Below are 18867 nucleotides of genomic sequence, written 5' to 3' on the forward strand. Positions count from 1 at the left end.
AGGAACAAAGTGATAGAGGAATAAAAACAGGGGTGGGAATCCCCAGCCCTCCAAGAGACCTTATCCCAGGGGGAAGAGAGCTGTGAACCAGGCATGGCAGCAACATTCCCATCAGGATGTCAGCTCACATCCAGCCCCAGGAGGGCTGGGAGAGAGCAGGGACCAGGCTGTGCCAGCTGGACACGGGGCAGCCCCAGCACGGGGCTCAGGCTCCTCCTGGCTGGGGCAAGTGATGGAAACAGGAACTGTGGCACAGGGTGCCCCACTGGGACAGGCACAGAACCCCTTTCCCATCCTACAACTCTGCAATCTCACTAAAAATTACGGCTGGTTTGGATACAGTAACAAACATTTTGTTGCTTTTACAACCTTTTGGACGTCGTAAAAAATTACCTGCAACTTTTGCTTCTCCTGGTTGGAGGTAGGAGCTGTGATAAAAGTCTCAAGTTGTCTGCCAATATGAAGGTTATCTTCACCTGGTAATCTGTTAGGTGTCAAGAACTATACTGAAATAGCATTTAAAAACCTTGGTTGTCCAAAAATTATATCTATTAAAAAAATACAATAGGGACCAAAGATAAGTAGAAAAACTCCCTGTATTTTGGAACAGCAACAGAAAAAAAATACCTGAATCTCCACCAAAGATAGCACCAGAAACAGAAATAATGGAAAGAACACCCAATGTTTGGACAAATCAAAGAGGCCAAATTCAATTATTAAGTTACCAGAAATTATCTACCCAGAGCTGACTCTCATACAAAGCCAGGGAACTTTCTCCCTAAATCCCATGGTACTAGAATGAAAACAGAATTAATTCTTTGACTTTGCAAAAGCAGCAAAGCATCCCTTATAAAAGATACTGATTTGGGCTGCCTGTACTACTAAATAGGCCTTTACACTGTGTAATTGCCAGACTTGTCCTTTGGAAACAGAGCTCTTTATAATCAGCTGTACCAAGAACATCAGTTTATTTATGATGTGTACCTGAGCCAAGACATGGCTCATTCAGTCCAAATTCCTCTAACATGCACCCTCCTTCACCTTAAAATAGTGTGGGGAAAAGTCCCTCATCACAAGAACCATTGTTCTGAAATTCAGAAAAGAATCACCCCATTCAGTGTTACACAGTGAAGGAGGGTCCCCACTCCTCTTCCCCACCAACTCTGACAGGGATCAGGGGTGTGCTGATCCATCAGATCTGTATTTTTATTCCTAGACCACAACACCTTGAAAGCCTTGACCCAAAATCACGTTGGTTCATTTCTAATATTTTCCCGAAAAAAAAATGAATCATCTCACTCTGCAGGCAGGTGAGACATGACTGCATTTCCTGGCTCAGGCTGACCACACTAAGCAATTCAAAATTGAATTGGGGGAGTCATAAGGTGGCTGACCCAGGGTTACAGGACTGGGAAAGGTGTTGACAGCTTGGTGATAATAGGAATGATAATTAATAATAATTAAGTGCCATTTCAGAGAATGGGCATCCCACATGTCTGATACCATGCAGGAGGCAGAGCCTGAGGAGGAACCACACAGTGGCCAGGGCCCAACGTGGCAGCTGGTCAGAGCATCTCTGCTCTCCAGATGTGAGTTACACCAGTGTGAAGCAGATCTGGAGCTGTCACTGTGTGAATGTTTGTGGTTGGTACAACACCAGTCGTTACCCACCCACAAGACTCATCCTGCCAAGTTACCACAGTTTGGATTATACATCACTGAGTGCTGTGGTTTGGCTCCATGGAACACTCCAAACAATTCATTTCTTATAAATGAATGAGAGATTAACAGCAAATCAAATTCAAAAAGAAAAGAAGAAATTTTACTTTCCTTGTGAGTAGGGACTAAGAAAAAAACTAAAAGACATATATATATTTTGAACTTTACTAATAGATCAAGTGGCCTGCATTGAATATTGTTAACTACAGAAACAGCATGTGGAGAGAAAATGCTTCTACACTGTCTAAATCCACAAAATCTGTAGCTCTGTGACAATCTGAGACAAATCAGTAATGTGCCAGAACAAACACCAACAGCCTATTTCTCTTTGGCTAACTCAACACAATTCCCAGGAAAAGCCAACACAAACAGCTGATATTGCATCACTGGCAGCCTCTGTGCTCTACAGGGAACCTTTCTTTCTGTCAGATCTACAAATCCAACCCAAGTGAGTTTTAACTATGCAGTTAAAAGTCAGTCTGAAGTAGAAGATGAAGCATCGCAAGGTTAAAAAAATAAATAAAAGAGAGAATTTGTAATGAAAGCAGCTTTAAATAGAACATGTGCTTCTTTTACTTCACAGCACTTCAACAAGCTCCTTTCACCACACACAAGCTATTGATATGAGCAAGAATAAAAGGGTGCCTAACAAGGGAAAGGACCAATAGTCCAAATCTGTAGATTTCTCCAGTTACAAACATTTACACAATAAGCCCTTAAACTGTAACACCATCAGTCCCTCAAACAGGATGGAACTGACAAGATACTGTTTTCACTGACAATGCCACTTCCCTAATCCAAGCTAGGTTTCACAGAGCACTTTGATTCTTGTCTGTAATGGAAAAATTCAGTTGAAAAAAAAACACCCCAAGAAATCTGCTTTTCAAGATTCAGAAGATTATAAACTGGCAACAGAAATAATGGAAAGACAGCTTTTGTCAGTTGATACGTAAGAACAGTTGCGTAAAAGACAGCTCAGTGCTTTAAGATGAACAATAAAGAGCAGGCTAAATATAAGATACACCACATCTTTAAGTGCTTTTGTGCATGATATGAAAAACAAGTGGATGTGGTTTGCTTTTTTGCTTTTGGTGGAGTGCAGCAGTTTGAAAAGAAGAAAACAGAATTTAAGCCTGTGAAAAGAGTGCGTTGAAATAATAAGAGATGGGTGCATTTGTCACTCAAGAGCTGTGGTTTAACTGCTTTTCACAAGGCAGCAGCCAACTGAAGGCTTCCCTGCTGGCAGTATGGCCTGGCAAACAGGTGTCATGTGGAGCCCTGGCCAGGACTCAGCTCTCCAGCAGGGACACCCCAGTGCTGGGCAGCGCAGGATCAGAGGGTGCTGAAACCCTGAGCCAGCCCAGCCCTGCCAGGAGCTGCAGGAACCACAGCACAGGGCTCACACCAATGTCCCAGAGCTCACACCAATGTCCCACAGCACAGGGCTCACACCAATGTCCCACAGCACAGGGCTCACACCAATGTCCCACAGCACAGGCTCACACCAATGTCCCAGAGCTCACACCAATGTCCCACAGCACAGGGCTCACACCAATGTCCCACAGCACAGGGCTCACACCAATGTCCCAGAGCTCACACCAATGTCCCACAGCACAGGGCTCACACCAATGTCCCACAGCACAGGGCTCACACCAATGTCCCACAGCACAGGCTCACACCAATGTCCCAGAGCTCACACCAATGTCCCACAGCACAGGCTCACACCAATGTCCCACAGCACAGGGCTCACACCAATGTCCACAGCCAGGCCCTACAGATGGTACAGGGGATTCAGGGACAAAAGCCTAAGGGCAAAGGTAGTGAATGAGAAAGGCTAGATGAGCACAAGGAGACCATCCCTGCTCAATGTCTGAGGGATCATTCAAGCTGTACCCAGAGCCCACCAGACTGGGAATAAGCTGCTGCTGTGTGCATGGATCTCTCACCTGCCATCACCCACCTCAGCCAACAGGAAACTCTCTGCAAGCTCATGAATCCATTTTGCCAAGTCCTGTTTTATCACTTGAATGCTTTCATGAAGTAACTACCAACTTAACATCTCTCCTTCCTAATCTGAGATGTTCTAGGCCTCCAGAGGTTTTATTACTTTCATATTTTATTTTATTATGTTCTTTTAAATAGCTTTCCTGCAAGTGCAGAATTCAAGCTGTTATCAGCTGAACACAACTTCCACCTTTAAAGCTGGCAACTGCAGCTTTTTCTTTGACAAAAACAGTTAATATACACAAAACATGATGACTTTTCCTCTTATTTTCCAATCAAAAAACTGCTGAGAAAAACTCAGCAGAAATTACACAGTCAGGTTTGGGAAGCATGATGACATTATGGAACCATACACATTCACTGAAGGACAGGGACATTTCTGTCAGCCAGCCACCCAACCACACTTTGGATCATTTTTCTGGGCAGAGTTATAGCTTCTTACCATTGTACTGCCACTATGATTTACACCCATAAAAGCTGGCAGTAGCTACAAAAAACCACAACAAAAAGCAGCAACTGAATCTCTAGCTGGAAGGCACCATTTGCAACAACATCTAACTGGTAAAAACTTTAAAGAAATATGAAAATTGATATTTAATCAAAGAAACATTAAAGAAAGAACAGCAACATGAGGAAGGCATACAGGACAGAACGACAGCTGAGGAAAATGACAGGCACAATTCATATGGAATTGTTACTTTTAAAACAGAACTGTTATAGAACAGTATTGCCCTGAATTACCTTGTTTTCCGAGTATGTGTCATCATCCACCTCCATCAAAAATATGATCACTTTTGGATGCCAAGAAATATGTAAGAAATTAAACAATCTCCGGACAAGAAATTGTATAGGATTATGAAAAATTAGACAATGGCATAAACTACATTTCAGTATCACAGATTAGTCAAAGAATATTAAATTAAAACAGTTAAGTAGGAATGAAAATATTTTTGAAGAATCAATTTGTGTTTAATCAAAAGAATTCTGAAGCATAAATTCACAATTTTGACAAGTGCTTCAAAGGAACAAGTCATTGATATTAATTGGGCTATAATAAAATAAAAACATCTATAGATAAAAAAAGTTGCAAAGCATTGTTGTGAATCAAAGCAGCTCAAAAAATCCAGTATGTGTAGGAAGTTAATTGTATTGCTGTCCTGAAATGCAAGGAAAAGTGTATGGGTAAATTAGGGGGGGGAATAGAGAGGCAGACTTTAAAGAGGTGCATTTTTAGTTATATTGAGATTAAAGATGGGAATTTATGATCTTTAACATGCTACAGGAATCAGCATCACACCATCCAAAGGCGTAAAAACCAAACAAACAAACAACAGCCATCACTAACGTCTTACATATTGTCTTTGGTTGTTTAATATCAAGAAATACTTTTTACAGAATATGTGGAAACTATTCCTTTGAAATCAATACCTTCCCTGTGGCCTCTCTGGTAAACCAGAGGACAGGCTTTACTTTCTCTGAATAGTTTGCTTTTTTCTACATTTTTATCATCTCTCTCTTCAAAACTCCAATTTCTTCCATTTACAGGCTTTTGTACCAAAGCAGTTTAACTAGAACAGACTTTACATTGTATAGTGAAGGTATTTTTCTTGCATTATAAACTTAGAACTTACTAAAACAATTTTCCACAAGATACTATTGAACTTACAGCAGGATTTAGAGACAGGAATAATGAACATTTGCAATAATAATAACTAAAATGAAAACCAACCCAAAACTCTCAAGGTTACATTAGCAAGGATTAAAAGTTTTCTCTCCCTAAGATCTTAAAATTACTGCTTTAAAAAGTCTTGTACCAGAAAGGAGTTTTCAATTCCCAGCTAGAGGTGCTCAGTAGTTGAGGAGAGGGGAATGGGAAGGGATTTTTAGGGTTCTCCCCTCATTCCCTAGCTGTCTGGCCAATTAAGCTCAAAATGCTTACCAGGTGCACGATCAATTTATGGAATGGAAAGTAGCATACAGAATTAATGGTATTTCCATTGGACTATGTACAGCATCTCCAATGTCAGAATCAAAAGCATTCTGAGTAAAATCAGGTAATAGTTATTAGGAAAAAGAAACCAACAGAAAGGTTATTAATACACCTTTAGAAAACGTAAGACAAAAATAATTAACCACTGCTTTCTTGGCATGTAAAAGTTCTATACAAATTTTAAAAATTTTATTTGCAGGTACTAACCTCTTCAAAAGCTCACTCTGTATTTACACTAATTCTTTTAACAAGTTTATCTCAAATTAAAGCATATTTAAAACAATCATGATTGCATTAACTTTTCTGCTTTAAATTATTACCCAATTAGTGCTTTATTCACATTTTAAAAACTTGTACAATTTATTACAAATATAAAACAGTGCAGTTTTTCATACATTATCCCAACTCTGAGACAAACACTTAAAAGACATGGAAAAAGATTTTGATTTCTATAAACATAACATTTGCATTACTCATACCCCTTTCTTCACTGTCCTCCCATAACCCCAATTTAAAAAGATCAAACATACAACATACTGTAGGTTTATTTTTATTCAAAAAGTTACTGTCTCAAGACATAAATACAAATCAGAAAACAGTACAATTAGGACAATAGAATGTGGAGGACAACAGGTTAAGGTAAATATATAAAACATTTTTAGCTGGTTGAAAACAAAGCTGTAAGAACTGCTTTCACAAAGAAACACTCCTTCAAGAGTAAGAAAAATCAACTTAAGTTTAAAATCATATATACAGTCCTCTCAGCAGTTCTATTAAATGCAGTGGTGTGGAAAACAATATAGGCAGTACTTTTAGACATGAGAGTATTTATTTATGTAAAATGAGTTAGGCAGATCTAGTTTTCATTTTGTTGTTACCCATGACCTAGTAAAATAATTATATTTTATCATGATCCTTTAGATAATCTATGGTTTTTGGCTACCACAGCCGAATGTTTAATTTCTGAGTCTAAAAACAGGAAGCCTTTTTGTATTCACCCATTTGGGGAGATTCTTGTATTGCAAGCGTATTAAGGCATGGAATGATTAAAATAATATACCTCAAGAACTGAGAGACAACTGACAAAAAATATACATATGTAATATAAGTTAATATTTCCTTTAAAATGATGTCTAGCTGCCTAAGCCTTGCAAAATGAGTCAATGTCAAAATGGCATAGATCCACTTTCTGTTTTAGACCAAATTTAATTTATTTGTGAATGGACACAAAATGAAATTTAAAGCTTAGCTTTTAAAGAATATTATGGGTTGTTTATGAGCTTCTATTATCCAATCTAATTTACATATAGAGGAAATGTACTGTAACCTGTTAGAAGTATCTTTAACCTGAAGACTGCTTGCAAAGACAGATAGATAAAACAATATAAAATACAAATTTAAAAATCATTTTTAAAGCATGAATTCTCATGCTCTTCTATTTTTAAACATTGTTAAACTTTCAATATATTTCTGAAACCTCATAATTTTAAGTTGGAATTTAAAAGTAAGAAAAAACTAAACAAACTGCGCAATTATAAAATCAGCACCAATTTATATATATATATAATTTTATTTAAAATTTAGATCCCTATTCCCACACTCTAATAAGCTGTATAATTTTTGTTTAGAATTTTTCTGCAAACATACTACAATAAGCTTCTTTTATTTGGAGACAAAATACAGTGGCACTACTGGAAGGAATTTCACAACATTACATTTTTCTTAAAGGACAAGCAAACTTTCAGGGTTGGTAATGGGCAAGCAAGAGTGAAATCTGTTACGTTCTGGTAGCTTATAGCTTATGGACCTTTCTGAGAAGGCTAACATGAAGCTTTTGGAATAAAAAGTGTGTGTTTTAGATTAAAAAGCTGTTAAAATTCTGTTTTATGTATTTATTTCCACGATTAATTGATACAAACCTTCCGTTGCTTAAGTTTGCATTTTATTAAAAATACTGACAACTCTTCTGGTTCGTTCTACACTGTGAGAAAACCAATCCATCTACTATTACAGCTCATGGACGTGAACAGCAATCCAGCAGAGCTCGTGATTATTTAGTATAGCCAGCAAATGTGTAGAGAGGGGCTCAAATCTGTACCAAACACCTCTCAGACTGTTAAGATTAAAACTCAGAGGGAATACTTCTTATGATCCAGAAATAAACTGATAGCATATAAATAAAATATTGAAATTTTTTCCCAACAAAAAGTGTAGCTTATCCTCAATTGTTTACTTGTCCTTTACATTTCTTTTTTTCTTTCAGGCAAACAAAACTGCCCCTTCAATGCACTTGATCTTGAAAGCATGTCATTCTCCTTAGAGAAAAATCTGTTCAGAATTTCACTGTATCTACCACAATTTTGTATTGAAAAACTTCCTCTTCCACTTAGAAAATGACTTCACCACTGATTTATTTGCTGCTCTGGTATTAAAACATTGACACCCCAAGAACCTAAAAAAAAAGTTAGAAATGGTGTCAATTTGTAGTCTAATACACATTTAACAAATAACAAAGCAATTAGTATATAATTTAAGATTAAGACACTTCAAGATATATTAAGGCATTATTAAGTTTATTCTTCTTTCAAACCAGATTAACCAGACTTCTGATTTAGATAATAAAATGGAAAGGGCTCCTCATTCATTAGAAATATTTTGCTCACACTTGAAATTAACTAGATCCAGTAAGAATAAAGCCTGTGTTTTAATTATTTAAGGTAATAATTGCAGAAGAATTTTTAGTTAGGTGCCTAACTCAGACTTCTTTGACATTCTATTTGCACTAACCTGAAATCAAATGTGTTATTACCAGCTACTAAACCTGGGACAAAACACTCTAGACACTGGCTGCTGCTGTGTCTGTGATCACAGAAAGCACAGGCCATCCCACATCAGCCAGCCAGGACACAAATTTAACATTTCCTAGGAAATGTATTCACTCTGTCAGGACGACAGTGAAAAATCAAACAATCATCAGGTAAAATCAAGCAACTGTACTCCAGGAGATTGTGTAACTAGGGAAAGAAAAAGAATCAGTTTCCACTTCCCATGTGGGAACAAGCTATACAGCTTTCTATGCCAATGGAAGTATGTATGTGCCAAAAAGATCCATATTATTTGACTGTCTTAACATCTGTAAGACTTTATAAAATCAGCAAGAGGCAAAACAGACCAAATTTTCCTGAATCCTGACAATGCTGTTCATATTTATCTGTTTACAAACCCATTTTTACTGTTCTTTGAATTAGATTCACTTTGGGTGCCTCCTATAACAGAGCACACAGACAGAACTGCCTCTGCTGCCAGCAGTAACTGGGCACATCCGACTAGAAGTCTAGTCATAAACCATGTGCATCTCAATAAATTAAACAGCTTTATTACGTCTACACCTATTAAAAACAAGTGCAACAGCTCCAAGAATAAGAGACCTCTGAAATAAATTATAAGAATAAAGCAAGTTAACTTTATTCTGAGAATGCTTTGCATTGATGCGATGATGTTTTTACGCTGAACGCTGTCTTTAGACTGAGCTGTTTCCCGGCCCCGCCCGGCGCTCCCTGCGCTGCGCTGCCCGCGGCTGCCCCCGCGCGGCCGCTCCCGCGCACTGCACCCGGCACAGCGCGGCCGGGCGGGAACCGCAACCTGCCCCAGCCAGTGCTAGAGCCGGAGCTACAAGGGCTCTCACATCAATGAAATGCAGCCTGGAGAAGGCCAAGCTTTCAGCATTGTCAGACTAAAAAGGGACTGGTACTTCACAGATCAGTGCAGGAAAAATTGAGAAGAGGAGGGGAAGAATTATTGTAAAACAGAACGTCAGAGAACAGGCGAGATATTTTCTTGGTGTTAATTCAGGAAAGAATACACAACAGCCAGACACACAGCCTAACTGATTCATTATTACTAAAGCAAAGCCCTACTGGTACAAAATATATGGATTTGCAATTATTAAAACAGTATTTAGGACTTCTTTCTCCCATAAACATGAACAAGTTCACGCTGCAACAATACTGTAAAAAAATACATAACCATCTTCCAAATTCCACCAAGCTGTCCAAGATTCCCAGGAAGCCTTGTTGTACTGTCCTCTGCTGGCTTGCTGCAGCTTGTTATTTCCAGTGTAATTTTGTACCAGCTACCCAGGGTCAAAAATGGCTGCATACTTTACAAGTAGTTCAAGACAGAAGGAATCCCTCATGCAGATTTTTAAAAGAGAATAGAGACTGCAGATTTATCAAGTCGGATAAAAGGGCAACTGCAAGCAGAAACTACAGACTTCGGATGTTTTGGACCTAAAACTTTATATGGAAAGAAAAAATACCTCTCATCTCTATAAACAGATATCTGTATTATCTCTTATTTTCTCCATTATCTTACTTATGCACAAAAGTAAATATGCCAATTAAAAAAAAACCCACAAAATGCAAACCATCTAGTGCTGACATTTGGTAATGACATCAGAGTCACTGAACTAAGCTCAGCACAACAGGAAACTTGCCTTTAATATTGTGTATGCACATTTCTTCATTTTTCTAATGCTCTTTGCTATCAGCCTCTGCTACAGTCTTTTCCATAACAAATGTGTTTTCTGCTCAGAATCATAGGCTTTTAACTTTTACATAGCTATATATAGATATTAAGAACAAAAATCTCATAAAATTGCAAGGAACACTGGCTATCCTAGAATGTATGGAGCTGAATTACTGTACCAGTCTGTCAAAATAAGCTAACAATGACAACCTGAATATTGCATTCTTTCCATTTAAAATCTGAAGTAAGAGAGTATGGCAACCTTAAGACTGATTTACATTACTTTCCCCTTATGTAAGTGAACCTACCGATTCATCCATGATTGAAGCAGGGTCAAAGAAATCTGGTTTTAGCTCTGTTCGTTCTCTCCTGTTCTTTGATGGTGGCTTTAGAAAGCAAACAAACAAACAGGTTAAGTGCAATTTCACCAGAAAAACAGAGGTTTTACACTGTAGTCAGTGAAGCTGAACTCTCAAGGGGTAGAAATTCACAAGGGATGTTATTAGTTATGTCAGGAAGTGCTCTTGTTTTTGTAAAGCCGTTGGACCAGATGGCTCTTGTATACAGACAACAGCACAGCCCTTCAGCAAGGCAGAAAGCAACCAGAAGGATTTTTCTTTTATAAGAAGGAAAACTTAATTCAAATATTTTGTTTTAAAAGCAGAAATACAAATCCCAAGACCACTAAAAGTAAGTAAATTTCTTACTAGGTCTATGTCCATGGTGTCAAAATCCATGCCTTCATTAAGATCTTCAATCCGCCCTTCTGATGACATCATCACATCTTCAACAATTGGCTCTTCATCATCTTCCATTAGACTTGTGCCACGTCGACTGAAATGAAAAGCAACACTGTTTAGCACTAAATCAAGTTAACTTCTATCTACTTAAAAAGCTAATGCTCAGTAAGAGACTCCTAACTCCTAAATGATGATTCCATTAGATAAAGCAGAAATGAAGTAATGAAATGAATGCACAACTAGTACTAAAGAAAGCTGGTATTTAACCAGAAGATACTAAGAGAACATGAGACAATGCCTAACAAAGGTCAATTTAGTCAACCATGGGACATTTCTAAATGGGTATTCTGAGAGGGTGTGAGAACTGGTAAGCAGATCTACTCCATAACCTAATTTATGCTCAAGTGAGAATGAACTTAAGTTTAGCCACTTAAAGAAAAATTGTTTCTGCCTTATGATAAGGCCAGAAAGAATGCCTTTGAAATAAAGCAGATGGGTAAAACCATTACAAATACACCCACACAGTCCTTCATCCTCTCTCCTCATAAATTCCACATGAAACATCAGAACTTATGAGAAAACTAAGGAGTCATTGTAATTATACTAATTGGTGTCATTGTATTAAAAAAAAGCCACCACTGAAACTATGTTACATGAAGTACTGGAAATAAAACAATCAAAAGTAGGGGAAAGATATAAAGCTCCTCAATACATGTGTTTTTGGTTGCAATATGTACTTTGTTTCTGCAGAACTACACTGCCCTTAAGAATGCAGAGAACTTTTGAACTTAGAAGATGTATCTCTCTTAAAAGATACAGGTGTACCACTGCATTTATAAACCCTCCCCTCCCAGACCCACAGAAGGAGCATTTCACTGCACTCACATGGCATGTTGCAAGTTGCTTCTCAGCTTGACGTAGTTCATCGCTGCCCTCTCCTGTTGTTGTCGCGCGGCTTCTTCCTGTTGCCTTTGAGCCAACATCCACGTTACTTGCGTGCTTAAAAAGACCATTATTCTATTTTAAACATGTACTGGTTTTGTGTATGGACACTAAGACAAAGCAGACCTACTGCTGTACGTACTTGTAGTCGAGCGGCGGTTGGTGGTGCTCGGGCTGCATGGGATAGACACCCATGTAGTTCTCGTCGGGTCGCAATCTCTTGGGCTCCCTCATTATCGTGGAGGTGAGCTGAGGTGTCTGCATCATCACTGGGGTGTGCATTGACTGCTCCCTGTTCAGCCACATACTGTCACTACTGCTGCTTTCTTCAGCTGGAAGCAAACACAGCAAGAACATCCGTGAAGTGTTTTTCAAGCTAGTCTAAAAGTGAATGCTGAAACACAAATTAAATGTGTGATACAGAGAATCAATTGCTTTACTTTTTGCCACAAAGTCTTACATGTGCCTCAAAGGGCCTGGATTTATAATCACTGGCTGGAGCATTTCTATACTTTTCTAGTGTATGACTCAACACTGTATAGTGCCTGTATCTTCTTTTGTGAATCAAATGAATACTTTTCCCACTAAGACACATACATGATCAGAGGCAACTTGTTCTGAAAAAATACATAAAGGCATACCAATACAGTCACACTAAGAAATATGAAACAATGTGTGCAGTTTATATGAATATCTATTGTAGTAAAGTTTAAGATGAGAGAAGTTCTACCTTCGGGTACTTTCCGCTTGCCTGTTGCTGGCTTTGTCTTCTTATTTCTTACTGTAGATCCTCGACTACTGATTCCACTAATCACTGACATGGTGTCGTCATCCCCACCGGCTAATAACGAGTTCCGGTAGGACATGAGAGGAAGCCACACATCTTCTCTTCGTAGAGACATCTGAAAGGTCATGAACTTCTCCAAGTAAACATACCTTTAAATGAAACAAGAAATACAGAGATGCAAAAAGTCTGTAACAAAATGTTACTATGTCAAGATAAGCAACTACTGAAATTAACAGCCAATGTTTCTCATCTACTTAACACAAAGACCTGACAACAGCAAATCTGGAACACAGTTTCTGTTTATTCACCATAAAATGAAAAATAACAACAATAAATACAATTTACCTTCTGTGAGTATACTTGACTACATTAGTGTAAACTTACCTTGATGTGTCAAAGATTCCATTTTAGATGAATACAATACACAAATATTTATTCTGATGCACATATTTTATGGTTATCATTACAAATACTATGAATATTAAGAAAATACTTACACTGTTCTTTTGTCTTGTCTGAGAAGTTTCGAGGAGAACTCACTGAGAATGTCAAGAAATGCCAAATTTAATGGTGGGTGGCTCTCACCTTGTGGATTAGGCTCCTTAAAAGCAAATTCTATGCCATCCCTAAGCACAAACAAAAAAAATTACATCAGACAAAGAACAAACAGAAGTTCAAAGCACTGTGAGCTACTAAAACCAAACCCCTTTCCTTTATGTCAAGAAAGCATTAATTTGATGTTTCCATATTCCAGCAAAAAAAGTGAACACTAGTTATTATTTTAATCTAGACACACTCTTTCTGTCATGGATTTCTACCTTGCATTGCAGCTTTTCTGCATGAGGCCAGCATGATCACCACTGACAATGAAGTGGATCTTTTCTTATTGTTATGGACCAGACATTAAAAAGCTTGTTCATTATAGCATCACTGCTATAATTTACATGCTTATACAATGATGCTGGAGAACACCAACAATATTAAACATTTAGGTTTTACACAGAGACAAAACTGCAGTCATCCCCTAATTAATATATGGGCTATATCATCTCTAGAGCTGAGGCACTTAGTATTAACAAACTCATTTTCAAAGAATGGAAGTAACACAAAGCACACAATTACTTGTGTAACATAGCAATAGCTTCTCTTGTTTTCAACTGATCCAATCCAAATGTTAAAGCAAAACGTCGAGCAAGCTCCTTTATGCCACTGAACGTTGGTGATGATCTGTCAAAATTATAACCATTTTCTTGAATCATTTCATTGAAGAGCTGCATGGAATAAAAAGGGAAATTTTCATGTATTAAAAGATTATGTCAAACTTTGGACTAGAGATAAGTTTCAGTTTAGAAGTATGTTTCACAGCTTTTTCCTCCCACTGCTAATCTGAAAACACCAAGAGACAAACATGGACATTTTGGACAATGAAGTCACAGCTACTCTTTCAGAGTCTGCACCCCAGAGATAACTTTGAAATGCACTGATCAAGCACTCAAACTGTAGATATAGTGGATGACAGATTTCAGTGCTTCACTAAATCAAGGTGTTCTTAAGTTGAGAATACAAAAAATTAGTAGGATTCCCTAATTACATATATCAACAGAGAAGAAATAAATGCGCTGATCTTCACCTGGTCTTTACTAAAATACTTTGTCAAACTACTAGTTCCCAATTCTTTTTTCTTCTCAAAATACACGTATAAAGAAGAAACTCTGAAATGGAAATATGTTCAGGGAAATTGCCAAAGACACCAGAAATTCTGTACCAAATTATGAGATTTTTAATTCCTTATCAATAGTTGTCAAAGCCAAATACTCTGAACTTCAGTCTTGTCTTTTCTTTGATCAATCCTTTCTCTGAATCCTACTGAATTCAACTATAATGGGCTTCAATAATAAATTTTTCTATTTTTTAAATTTTGTCTAACACACCCTTCACTCTTTTGTATCACAAAGAATGAAACAAAGAGTGTTTAGTTACATATTCCACACTGCAGTTCCACCAGCTACTTAAGAGTCATGCTGCTATCAAAAGGAAAGGCCTCATCCTGCCTTTTTTTGGCAATATCTATACTGATAAGCCAGTCCTTACTTTAGTAAGGACTATTTCCATTTGGACTTCACCAGGCTCAATACCCAGATCCACAGTCACTATGTGGCTTTATAATCTTCAGTCAAAAACCAGGGATAGAGAAAATATATTTGGGTAGATTTTCCTTTCATGGATAGCAGTGATCTATGCTGGATTACAGTGCTTTGGAGATATATGTCTCTACCGTTCTGAGCCTGTGAATAAAATCCATGCAGATGGTTTATGTGAGCAGATTAATCAAATGTTAACTTTAACTGAATTCATCAGGTTTCCACACAAACTTTACTGAAGAGAGCATTAAAGTATGTTTTATTGTCAAATGTTTGAAGTCTCTACTAAACATTAAGAAATTACTAAAACTTCAAATTAATTCTCAGAATAGTTAAAAAAAAAACCAAAACCAAAACAACACACCAAAAGCAAAACAAAACCTCCACAAAAAACCCCCAACCCCCTACCACACAGGCAGAAAGTATTTATCTGTTCACAAACAAGAAAACTTGCCATCTCACAACACATATCTGAATATTTTACTTAAAATATTGTTTTAGAGTTATGAAGGTTTCATAGAGTTACATTCATTTTGAATTTATTGACCACTCCTACATTTTTTGTGGTACAATATATGGTAAGCATAGGAAGACTTCTGGCAGTTTTTCACATAGGTGTAGAAAACGCAGAAAATGTGTTTAAGTTCAGACCTACTTATCCATACTGCCCATCAAGATTTCATCATCAATATCTGAAACTAGTTACTAAACAACAGGACATCATCTACAGTATGGAATTTCATGCATAAAAATATTGTAAACTCTTACCTGCTGCAAACTAAGAATAAGTGTTTTAGCACACTGGATTTTGTCTATCTGTCTTGTTTTACTCATCGTTTCTTTAATAATATCACCATAGTCATTGTAATACTAGGAAAAACAAAAAAAAAAGGTTAACTGTCAATGTTAGTTGAAAACATTGCAACTACTGAGTTCTTCTGAAAACAAAATCTAGGATATGAACTTTTAAAAAGAAAAATCAAACATTATCTAAAGGAAAAAAACCCCAACATGTTCATGATTACATCAAAATTACACCCTAAACCACCTCCAGAATAATAATTGAAAAAAAACCCCTAAATGCAAAAAGAATAAACCCACTTTTCATTCTTCCAGTATTACTTTAGAGGCAGAATGACCTATTTATCTTCATGACATTTGTTAATGACACATGTTCACCTTTTCAAGGTACATTATTAGAATCTAATCTTTTCACCAACTCCTGTAACTCTGGTGAGGAGTTTTATTTTCTTTGCTAAAAGGATGCACTTACAGACAGCATCATAGGTATAATTTGTCTAACAAAGGCAGCTGTCTGTTCAGTTTTTAAAGTATTTCAGGTTTAAGAAAGACCCAATTAGTTATTTGGAGAATCAAAAATATATGTAGGGCACTCAAGACAGATATAAAAGCAGGCTGCCGAAATTTTAGGATTTTAAGGTAATCACAAAGGAGCAAAGCTTGATCATGTTCACAAAATGAGAACTCATATTATTAGTGTGCAGCTGTGAATCCCATGAGCCAGGAGAGGTTTTTATTTTGAAGTAAGATTGAAACAGATATAAAGATAATGGGGAGAGGGAACTCAAATTTTACTTCTACAAAGTTTAAACTTAATTATTGGATGAGACTAGACATTATGGAGTTGATCTTGGGAAGAACATTCTCAAAAGGCCTACTAAACTAATAAGTGAATTAAAAAGACACCATCAATCAGAGTAAGAAAATAAAACTAGTAAAAACAACATTAAAATAATTAGTTTCCCTCCTCGGTCCCCACCACCCACACAACACTGGAACTGTAAATCTCATCTCAGTAATTTTTCTCCCTACATACAAAAAAGGGCCTACAACTCTGGAGTTTTGAATTCTTCACATTTTGAACCTGTTATCTTGCAAGGTAAAAAAACAAGTAATAAAAATCCTACAACTACTGTATTCTAGTAGTTTTATGAAGTAGCACTCCTAAGCTTCAACTTTACCTTCATATATTGCTTGAAAATGTCGGCGGCTGTGTTCATTTCCACCACAGTATACACAATGAGCTTACAGAACGCTGCAAGCAGGTTTCTTCTTTTGTGCAATGCTTCAATTTTGCTGGCTTCATCATCCTGCTGTCCATCTAGAAACAATTCAGAACAGGAAAACTGTCAGGTTTAAGGACTCTATGTTTAAGTATTTATATATAAAACTGATATGGGCTAGTGGTCATGATTCAGAAAATCAGATCTCAGTTCTGATGGCAATGCACTTCACTGTCCACTGACATGTCTGTTACCCTGATACAGAGATAAATATTTGAACCTACTAAACCAAACCTTTATTGCACTTGTCCTACATGTTCCCAATACAGAAAATCCTTTAATCAGCTGCTGACATTTAAAAGCCACACCTACCTTTATGTACATGCACACCTCTCAATGACAAAACAAAATTAAAACAAAAAAATAACCAGGGAAACAAGAAAAAAACCAACAACAAAATACCACCACCACAAAAACACAGAAATGCATAAAGAAACAAAGATATTAGTTAGAAAACAAAAAATTAAAAGGTAATTTAAGTTTTGTACAAACCCGCACTATTATTATCATCATCCTGATCAATGAAGACATGATCTAAAATAAAACTGAGTAGTTCAGATTGCAAGGAAGAATCAGGAGTGTAAACAAGTGGCTCCAACATGTCACGTCCTCCTGTCATAATCTGATGGCTGAAGATCATCAACACATCACACAGAATTGTGAAAGCCTGTTAAAAAGAAACCTTAATAAATAATTGTTTGAAAAGCAGATTTTGTTTAGAATAATGTATTTGCACTTGAGAAAATACTCAAGATCTCAACAGTGTACACAGGCCACTGAAGTCCTACACAACTACAAAGGCCAACTGAATTCAAAATGTGCATAGCTTCACATAGCAGGTTCCTGTATCAAGACTGGGTCTCCAAATAAAAATATTGCACAGATGATGCCAAATTATATATGAAAATATTGCAAGACTAAAACATGAGAAGCCTGAAACTCCCCAGTTGTACCTGACTGATACTACATTCGGTCACTAGAGAACTTTGTGGATTCTGACCATAGTACAATCTCCTTTTTGCTGTCTTTTCTTAAAAATGTTTCAATCACATTTGTTTAACATATAACATATAACATCTAACAGCAGAGATTATTCAATCCCTTTAAATCCTAATGCCCAAAAATGCAAAAGTGCAACCAACTTTTTCTTTTGCTGGCTAACTTGTACATCTGATATCAGATTTAAATGCCTGTACTCCACTGCCCCAGGCTCAAATGACTTAGTACCTGACATTCTTCAAATTAGCAGACCAAGGCAAGAAGCTGCTTAGTGCTGTACCTTCTCTTTGGCTCTAATCTCCTAAGTACTTCCATGAACAGGTCTGTTCTCTAACTCCTCAAAGTGAGTGTTACTAATTCCTGGTCACAAAAATTCATGTGCCCCTCTGAATTCCCTTAATTTCCTTTCATGAGATTAGAGAAGGGAAGTGGAACCCAGAGGAAGTGGAACATTGTACCTGTGTGACAGGTACCCTGTGTAACCAGGCAGCTCCAGTTTCCAGAGTGTTCACCAGAGTCAGAGTCATACAGCCTCTTAGAGGGACCTACTCAGAGCTTCAGTAATTTTTGTTACTAGCACATTCACACCCTACCCCTTGTGATTATTACACTAGATAGCTCTTTGACATAGAACATGCCTATTAAGCTCCAGGAATATTCTTGTTCTAGCAAGAGTTTCAAAAGCTGCAGTTGTGCGACTCAGTGGACCAGATTTTCCACTTCAACCAGGTTATTATTATCTTCAGCAGCAAAAAGGCTCCTGGCTTTCTATGTCTTTAATTAAACAGTCTACCTAGAAGATAATCTGGTCCTTCCCCTGTAGAGACACTTCATTTCCTTTCATTTTAGCATTTTAAAGATTGTTAAAGGCATTTACTTGGAATTAATTCTGCTATCAGTAACCTGTGCTCTTCACTGGAACCTCAAACTCCTA

The 18867-nt window shown here is 37.2% G+C and overlaps 1 protein-coding gene across 2 annotated transcripts in view; it reads right to left on the reverse strand.

Annotated features, from left to right (window-relative positions):
- Positions 1-4822: 4822 nt before the first annotated feature.
- The window catches only part of STAG2 (STAG2 cohesin complex component), a 74237-nt gene continuing 60192 nt past the window's right edge, over positions 4823-18867 (reverse strand). The window contains exons 24-34 of one of the 2 annotated variants that reach the window (XM_058814151.1): positions 17427-17601; positions 16833-16972; positions 15619-15720; positions 13832-13980; positions 13207-13335; positions 12653-12858; positions 12065-12254; positions 11866-11949; positions 10948-11074; positions 10549-10626; positions 4823-8165 (exon numbers count right to left, since the gene is read on the reverse strand). In XM_058814151.1, coding sequence (XP_058670134.1) covers positions 8142-8165; positions 10549-10626; positions 10948-11074; positions 11866-11949; positions 12065-12254; positions 12653-12858; positions 13207-13335; positions 13832-13980; positions 15619-15720; positions 16833-16972; positions 17427-17601 — 1404 coding nt within the window. In that variant the 3' untranslated portion in view covers positions 4823-8141. Of the gene's footprint in view, positions 8166-10548; positions 10627-10947; positions 11075-11865; positions 11980-12064; positions 12255-12652; positions 12859-13206; positions 13336-13831; positions 13981-15618; positions 15721-16832; positions 16973-17426; positions 17602-18867 lie in introns of both variants that reach the window. The other variant, XM_058814150.1, reaches the window with a different exon arrangement.

The sequence above is a fragment of the Ammospiza caudacuta genome, chromosome 14 (assembly GCF_027887145.1).
Source record: "Ammospiza caudacuta isolate bAmmCau1 chromosome 14, bAmmCau1.pri, whole genome shotgun sequence".
NCBI lineage: Eukaryota > Metazoa > Chordata > Aves > Passeriformes > Passerellidae > Ammospiza > Ammospiza caudacuta.